Genomic DNA, 9,216 nt, shown 5'->3' with positions numbered 1-9,216 from the left:
CAACCAAAAACCTCTCCAGACATTGCCAAATATCCCCTTGCAGGGGGTGGTGGAAGGGAATGGAAAGGGGGCAAAACTGCCCCCTATTGAGAACCACTGCTCTCAAATCTCTGAGGATCCCAAGCCTGTGAATGCTACCAGGAATCACCTGGCCACCTCCAGACATGGTTCTCAAAGAAAGCTTAGACACATATAATTTAACTAACTCAATGTTCTCAACCCTGGCTATGCATTTGAATCACTGTGATATTTACAAAAGAATAACTGGGTATTAGTAATTTTTAAAAGCTCCCCAGGAGATCTCAATTTGTAGACAGGATGAACATATGTACTTAGAAGTCATAATACTCCTAAAAACTTAAAAAAAAAACACTAATTTTATTTCAAAGAGGAAATATCCAGGTAGTTTCAGAGCAAGGAAAAAAAAATTCCAGGTTGGTAGATGGTAGAACATAGGCCACTGGAAACATTTCACATTTACTTTTTGTTCTGCGATCATCACAAAGCAATTGGGAAAGTGGATACCTCTGGGAAGGCTGGGCTTTTTAACAGTTTGAGAATGAATCACTTGGTGTAGGGCAATTTCTCTGGTGCTTGTGAGTTACAAGCTTGTGTAAACTTGTCACCAAAGCAACATCAATTAGAGCACTTCACAGGGAAGAGCCTGACCAACAGGAAATTCCCCAAATGTAATGTTTGTGATTGGCAGGGAAGGAAGGAGGGGGAAGAGGAGCAAGATTTAGCAAGTGCAAGCAAGAGAGGCCTTCTGATAACGTTTTTCAGCACATGAAAAGTACAACCAAATTGCTACCTCTTTCCTTTGTTAGTGCTTCAGTAACAGTGGAAATAAAACCAGATGATAAAGGTCTTTATATTTTAGGATCACAGGAACATTATGTCCAGAAGATGTGCAATTCTGGCAACTGCCAGTCCATGTCTTCTGGCTAGCCAAGAATCTTGGCCAGTTATTGATCTTCATAAAGGTGTAGGATGCATTAGACAAGGCTCAATTTTCCTTGTGGCCTTCGGCAACTCACTTAACTTCCCTGAGCTTCTGTTTCTTTATCTGAGAAAATGGGAAGCATGGCATATACCTCAAACAATCACCATGAGAATTAAATTAGATAATAAATATGGAAGCGTTTTGTGAGTTGTAAAGCCCAGTAAGGTAATGCTATCTTTCCAGGGACCTTCTATCCTGAATAGTCTAGGTTCCAGTGGCTTTCAGTTTTGACTTCTAGGGCATGTGAAGAATAATGGATGAGTGCAGCCATTGACATCTTTTTTCAAACGTCTATCCTCAAGTGGACAATTAGGAAAACACATTTGAGTTAAAAATACAGAGTGATATATTTTTCATGACTGAGGTTACAGTTGTATTTTAGGTTATTATTATATACCAAAGACAAGGAAATTAGTTGGTGCCCTCTAAAATGCAAAGAGCAAGAGATTAATCTGATAAATGGTTTCCATTAAAAAATTCCATTTGGTTTCCCAAATTTGTCTTGTCTCCTGAGGTTTCTGAATGTCACAATGTCCTTCCCCTGTGCTTTCCAGCTGTAGTCTACATTTCCTTTATTCCCAGGTTTGAGGAATATCTGTATTCATACAAAGATAGTGGCACAACATAACTACAGAGTTAATGCTAATCCGTGGACATATTAACTGAAATCACTATTTTGTCTTTCAATTTAGTTTTGGTTGATACTCAAAATGTAATCTTTGTGGAATTTGAAAACAAGGCTTTTGTAATGTCATTTCATACAAGTAATGCAGCTAAGATCGTCCAAATAAGTCCATGGTCAAAGTTCTAAGTGATTAGTGCTCCTCCACTAATAAAGATTCCCATCAAAGGATAAAATAAACAGAGCAGGGAATATTCAGTGCTATTCTGGGGGAAGCTGGTGGAGAAGAGGTCGGCATTTGCAAGCTTTTACTTGAATGCTTTTACAGTTAGGTGCCTCACACGGCTAGCAGAGAAAATTGGATGGATTCCATCCTAGTCTTATGAAAACACAGATGCCTGGATGCCATCTTTTCTGAAGAGAATACTAGTTCAGCCAATTGCAAACCCAGAACTGAGCACACTACTACATTATCACACTAAGTTCATATTTGTCTGTTTTGTCTTCAGTTTGTTCTGTCTCGAAGTCTGGGTCAGGGTCTGGGTGGTGGATTTCAATGACAAGCACATAGATGAGGCCTCCAATGACAGCACCAACCAAAGGGCCCACTACAGGAATCCACCAGAAGTTATTTCCAGCTCTGAAATCAAACAAGAAATTAGTGATATTGCACTTGGACCTTTCTCCTGATATTATTGTTTAGTTATCCACTAAACAAGCCAGTCTTTCTCAGGCTCATGGTTCCCTTTTAACTCAGCAAGAACTAAGCATAAGGACACTCACTGTAGCTTGGCAACCATCATCCTGGATTTTCCATTTACCTGATTTCAGATGATCTATTCCACTTTCCTAAGAGTACTCTTGAGAGAATATGCCCCATTTATTTTCCTTTCAGAAAATATAGTCCCTGAACCCACTGTCAAAACTGAAGACATCTAGGGATAGTTCAGGTTGATTACTCAGGAATTGCCTTTCTTGTATCCTGAAATGATGAATCCTGGGGATAATGAATGGAAAGGTGTGGAGGGGTTCCTGGAAATCATCCATCTATGAGGGCAACCACAAAATAAACAATCAGGAAATGTTTATCAATGAATGAATTAATTTTAAAAAATGAAAGGTGGATATATGAATTACCTACTAAATATAATTTAGTTACATGCTTATTTTTTGAGGTCACAGCTTAAAGTTCCTCTCTGATAAGGGTTTTGTCCCATGATTCTGTCTTCTGAAGAAGTCTTCAATGACGGTACATTATACTAAAAGTATAGTTATGGGAGAAAGCAGATGCCTTTGTAAATTGTCACCATCTTTTTCAGAGACAGGAAATTGATTTAAATAGCTCCATAGAAAGGAACATGATCTTCAGAAGCAAGCAAAACTGTACAATATATTGTTCAACGACCTATGTGTTTCAGATAAAACTTTTTAAAGCAGGGGAATGGTAAACACAAATATTCAGGATAATGCAGAGGAGGCAGGGGAAATAGCAAGAGCACACACATATACTTGAGGACTTCACATTGTCCTACCTAGAAAAGGTTGATGGCTTTCCTTTTTATCATTCTGCTTAATAACTACATATATGTTCCATGTGGCCTTTTGTTTCTATCACAGTTTGATTAGAAAGGATAATAAAGGAAATAAGCCCTGCCCTTGAACTTCGTTCTTTCATCTGCATGGTGGTCTCTTCTACCTGGATCATTCAAGCACTCCAAAATCTTAGATTAGGAATGCAGGCTGGAGGGAAGAGCACCGAGGGCGAGCACAGCAGCCACCAGATGTCACTCTTACGGCACGGGAGAGAGGAAGCTGCACTCGGCTGCTTTCTCAGTGCCCCTTCACAAGCCCCCAAGGACTTTCCTAGGAGAGGCACATGGGCTTTAAAGAGCTAGGAGACTTCTCTTTGGTAAACACATGAAGCAAGTCTAAGCCATCTAATTTGTCTACCATTTTGTTTCGTTCGTCATGATTTAATGGCGAATCTCACTGTCATTTAACAGATTAGTGTCCCAGATATCTGCCAGGACACATGTGCTCTTTTCACTGGCTGGGCTCTTCCTTCTGTCAGGGCTGAACCTGTTGTGCCAAGGTCACAAGTCATAAATGAAGGTCCTCACATGTAGTATCCTTCTTGGCCCAGTCTTAAAAGTCCACAGTGTCATTTGCACGCTGTGATTGGGATATCCCAGGAAAACGTCTGTGTTATTTGCTTAAGGTACATACCATCATCAGGGATTCATTCCTTTGGGTAAACTATTTAAAATATTAACAATACTCCTGAGATCCTTCATCTATGAAGTCATAAACAACTTAATATGAATTAGTGGAGAGAGCTTAGATGGGAAACATCCTAATATTTAAGGGAAAAGCAACAGTCAGCTAGAGTCTGTTGACTTGCCCTCGTTGGACCCTCTGGTGCTCCACTCCGCCATCATCCTCACTGCCTGTCTTACAGGGGAAAGTGAGGACTTGAGAATAAGGCAGTCTTGGTTTTATCTGAGACCGTGGGTGTAGATCCAAGCTGGGATATCTTCTGAGATGCTTATCAGGGATAGGGAATCCTGAAAGGATGGGAGAGTCTGGGAATACTTTGGAGACCTGTTATCCCTCAAAGGTTTTCTCAGAAATTTTTGACGATTATCGGCCAGCCAGCTCTTTCCTAACTGGCTTCTGATCCTCTACTCTCCTTTTTATCCATTTTATGTAGTGATGTCAGATTAATTTTGCTAAATTGGAGCTCTAAACACATCAAACTTTTGCTCTAAATCTTTTGCTACTTCCCATAATCTACATAATAGGGAGCGGCCAAAACCCAATTTTTTCATTCTGGGAGTTTAGATCCTCTGTGATCTAACAAGAGTTGTCCTTTCCAGCCTTCTTCATGCACCCTTCCAGATAGACTAGATCACATGTCATTTGAACATTTGTCTTCGTATACAGCAGCATCTCTGCCTGAAATATCCTCTTTGTCCCTGTTTAAACATGTTCAAATACTATAAAATGTCCCTACTTCCACCCCTATAATTCCTAAATTTGAAGCTGAAAACCGTTCAAGTGCTGGTTTTAATGAGTCAAATCTGTTTAATGCCATTTGACAACTTCAACTTGTGTAAGAGCCTATGCTAACCCCTCTGAAACAAAACACAAATAAAGCTGAAGGACAGCAACTGGTTTTTGTCATCTCCAGCACAGCTCCTTGAATGAGAGCTCAGGTAGCTGCATGGATGAATAAATGAATGAATGAAGGGAGAAGACCCTGACAGAGGGATACGGAGCTCAAATTGGCACTAGGTGATTGTAGCACTTTGCCACAGACATGATCTCCTGCATATACATAATAAAGCCAAGAGAGAGTAGGGAAAATCTCTGCCTATCTTAGAACCACAATCACTCTTGAGCTTTGGATGAATCACCAAGCAGGGCTCAAAGGGAGGCCTTTGAGGCATCTTTGTTCAGGGTCTGTGTGAAGCTAATTGAGGTGACCTGGTCATGGGGGCAGTGGTCTCCTAGAGTGAAGCTCAAGAAGGTGGAATTAACGAAACTCATAGGTTAATTCTGGGCTCTGGTTATCTTTCTGACATATGTTTTTCATTCTCTGTTGGAAGAATACAAAAGATCCTTCCTAGTTGGAGACATTTTGTTCAACCTTTTCATGTTCTAGTGGTAATCATTCTGGAACAAGAGCCCTTCACCTGTGGTACTCTTTTTTTTTTTTTAATTTTTTTTTTCAACGTTTATTTATTTTTGGGACAGAGAGAGACAGAACGTGAACGGGGGAGGGGCAGAGAGAGAGGGAGACACAGAATCGGAAACAGGCTCCAGGCTCTGAGCCATCAGCCCAGAGCCTGACGCGGGGCTCCAACTCCCAGACCGCGAGATCGTGACCTGGCTGAAGTGTCGGACGCTTAACCGACTGTGCCACCCAGGCGCCCCCACCTGTGGTACTCTTAACAATTTGTCTGAATAATTCTTTGTTGTGGGGATCTGTTGTGGGTACTGTAGGATGTTTGGCACTATCCCTGGCCTCTACTCACTAGATGCCAGTAACAACTTTCATCTCCACCCTCCCCAGTTGGGACAACCAAAAATGTCTCCAGGCATTGCTAAATATCTCTGGGTGGAAAAAAATCACCTCTGGTTGAGAACCACTGCTCTAGAAAATTCACTGCATTACTAGTTTCTTAAAGATAGGGGATGTGGCTTGGTTTTCTTTGTATCCCTCATCTCTTAGGACATGTCTGGAATATAGTGTTTATCCATTATTTTGTTCAGACATTTATTAACTTCTATGAGACTCTGTATATGACAGACCCGAGTCTTGTCACTGGGAGTGCAGCAGTGAGGAAGCTGCCAGGTCCCTGTCCTCAGCATGCTTATATTCTCGCAGCTCTCAACCCTGTCTCTGGTATTCTGACTGGTATCAGTTATTTCAATAGCTAGTTTTTCACATTGGAGAAGACAACCCAGCTTACACTTTAAGCTTACACTTAAATAAGTCATAACATGTATATGACTATATGTATAGGTCAGTGTTTAGAAACACTCAAGTCTTTTCTCATAGCAAATATCAAACTAACATTTCCTTACACATGTCTCTCCTGCCTCTCTTTCTCTGTATTAGAGCCCTGTTTCCTGATGAACCAAGTGAGTTCCTTTCCCAGAGAGAAATGTGATAAATGGATGGGGACAGGCCACTGTGATTTTATGGGGCAAAAGTGGGAAGGAAGAAATGGGTACAGATTGTCCTGGAAGACTGGTCCTGACAGTTGGCATGTTTCCACAGCACATTCTGAGGTAGAAAGCATGGCGTCTTGCCTTTTCTTATACACAGGCTCTCTTTTATGTCTGTTCTACCAGGGACTTCCTACTCATACCTTAAGACCCAACTCAGCTCTCACTTCTTCAGTGATGCCTTTTCCAATTTCCCCAGGCATAGCTAGCTAGTTACTCTCTTGTCTAGCACTTAGTTTTAGGAGTTGCCAGAGCACTTATTATGTTGCTCAAGGCTAGTGTCTTAGCTGATTTTGAAATTTCCTTACCTAGCACAGTGACCACAGCACAGATAGTGTTCAGTAAAGATAGGTTGAATGACTGAAGCATACATAGCATGATTCCCTAGAAAGAGCCCTGTAGTAGTATCGGAATATGTAAATTCTTGCCACAACTTTGTATCAAAGTGAATCTGCAGAGAAGTTATACAACCAAAATATCCACATAAAACCATATATCAATTGAGGATTGATTATTATTATATAGGACAAGGCTATCTCTTCTGGATTTACCTGGAGCCTCTCTCTGTCTCTTTCTCTCTCTCTTTCTCTGTATCTGTGTCCATGTCTGTCTTCCCCATCCATCCCCTACCACACTGCATACCACAAATCACTAGTGAAATATTCCATACTGATGACCAGAGTGTGCCCCTAACCTCCGTGCTCCCGTCTGAACTCTCTTTGACTTCCATAGTCCAAACACAGCTCTCCCCAGTAAAGCATAGCGTGAATCTTTCTCTCTCCCCCGACACCACTGTTACTTACGTGAAGACCTCAAACCCCCATCCTGCCAAAGCAGTGAAAAGCCTGGGACTCAGGTCTCGAGCTGGGTTCATGGCACAACCACTGTTCAATCCCAAGGAGGAAGAAATGACAATAATCAGGAGGCCGATGGCAATGGGTTCTAGGCCTTTGGGGACTCCCAAATTTCTGGAGTCAAAAATGGCAAAGACAATCATGAGGAGGAACATGGTGGCCACTACCTGCAGAAGGAGAAAATACATAAGGGATTGAACTTGCATTCTACTCATTTGCCCACTGCAGAATTTACCCCCTCTTGTTAAAGAACAAACCTAGTAATGACTAACATGCATTGGTGAGCAATCCTAGATGTGGGTGCCAGTGTCATCTTCATTCACACATTAGTTACGTGCCAAGGTCAAACTCAGTGAGCGGCAGTCAGGTGTGGACCCAGAGAGTTCAGCTCCGGTGACTCTTACCTTCACTACACCATTCTGCTAAGCTACTACCCAGCTAGCTAAGCAATGAACTAAGGCCCTCAGTCAAACTGGCAAGACACCAGTGGATAAACGGGTAAAGGAAATGAACAGAAAATTCATAAGAAAAACAGAATTAAGAAACAAATAAGTGGGAAAATCTGATTCATATTGGAAAAATGCAAACACTACTAAACATTAGGGAAATGATACCAGTTTCCTCAGGCTCTTCTGGCAGAACTAAATGTACCACTCTCAAAAGGAAATTCAGCAGTAATTTAGCAATATGCATTAAAAAATCCATAAAATTATCTATTCAGTTTGACCCAGCTAGGTATCTGAAAACCATACCCTGGAAATAATCTAAAATATGAAAAAAAAAATCATAAAACAAACATGCTCACTTCAGCATTATTTATAGTGCTAAAAAATTGGAAGAGATCTAAAAACATATTTTTTTTTTTAATTTTTGTTTTTCAACGTTTATTTATTTTTGGGACAGAGAGAGACAGAGCATGAACGGGGGAGGGGCAGAGAGAGAGGGAGACACAGAATCGGAAACAGGCTCCAGGCTCTGAGCCATCAGCCCAGAGCCTGACGCGGGGCTCGAACTCACGGACCGCGAGATCGTGACCTGAGCTGAAGTCAGACGCTTAACCGACTGCGCCACCCAGGCGCCCCCTAAAAACATATTAAATAGGGAAAAAGCTAAAAATAATAATGGGAGTGTCTATTTATGGTCTCCTCTACAGCCATTAAACACAATAAATATAAAAGCTATATGATAATATTTAAAAGTGCTTATGATATTAAGTTAAAAATATATGCACGTTGTATTTCATATTTAAAAAACGTGCATAAAAGAAATACTGTAAGAAAACATTGTAAGAAATATTGTAAGAAATACAATAATAGGTATTCTGAAGTGGTGCATTCTAGTTGGTATTTTCCCCACTATTTATTTTCTATATTTTCCAAACTATTGTTTTACTTACTTAACCACTAATTGATGGACACTATTCACTGAATACCTATTATGTGCCAGGTGTTTCATATGTTTATCTCATTAGCACTTCCTAATAACCATCAGATAAATCCTATTATTATTATTATTATTATTATTATTATTATTATTATTTTAAGTAATCTCTATACCCAACCTGGGACTCGAATTCACAACTCCAAGATCAATAGTTGCATGCTCCACTGACTGAGCCAGCCAATTGCTCCAAGACAAATCCCACTATTACTCTCAGTTTACAGATGAGGAAACTTGCAGAGAAACAGGTTAAGAAACTTGCCCAAGGACACACAGCTCATAAGCAGAAGAATCAGGATGAGAACCAGGCAACTGATTTTAGAATTTGAGTTCCTCATCCTTTCATCTGTTTTCCAACACAAGAAGATTAAAAGTATTTGTATTCAAAGAATCATGTTATCCCAAGGGCGTTCTTCCCTGGAAAGTCTTTTCCCACTCTCCTGCCTGGGAGAGTGGGAAAAGACTTTCCAGGAAAGAGCTTCCACCTCTGGACTTCCATTACATTCGACTTTACTCCTATCACAATCCTGATCACCCTGCTACAGAGGGATCTGCTTACTTGT

General features: G+C 40.6%; 1 protein-coding gene across 1 annotated transcript in view; it reads right to left on the bottom strand.

The window, feature by feature from the left end:
• Nucleotides 1–358: 358 nt before the first annotated feature.
• AQP9 (aquaporin 9) overlaps nt 359–9,216 on the bottom strand; it is a 48,472-nt gene continuing 39,614 nt past the window's right edge. The window contains exons 6-7 of the mRNA XM_025920085.2: nt 7,163–7,380; nt 359–2,265 (exon numbers count right to left, since the gene is read on the bottom strand). Of these exons, the coding sequence (XP_025775870.1) occupies nt 2,091–2,265; nt 7,163–7,380 (393 nt within the window). The 3' untranslated portion in view covers nt 359–2,090. The remainder of the gene's footprint in view (nt 2,266–7,162; nt 7,381–9,216) is intronic.

The sequence above is a fragment of the Puma concolor genome, chromosome B3 (genome assembly GCF_028749965.1).
Source record: "Puma concolor isolate L17-30 chromosome B3, mPumCon1.1.hap2, whole genome shotgun sequence".
In the NCBI taxonomy this organism is placed as follows: Eukaryota; Metazoa; Chordata; class Mammalia; order Carnivora; family Felidae; genus Puma; species Puma concolor.
Note: the sequence above shows the minus strand (reverse complement) of the source record. Positions and strands in the feature narration are given on the sequence as shown.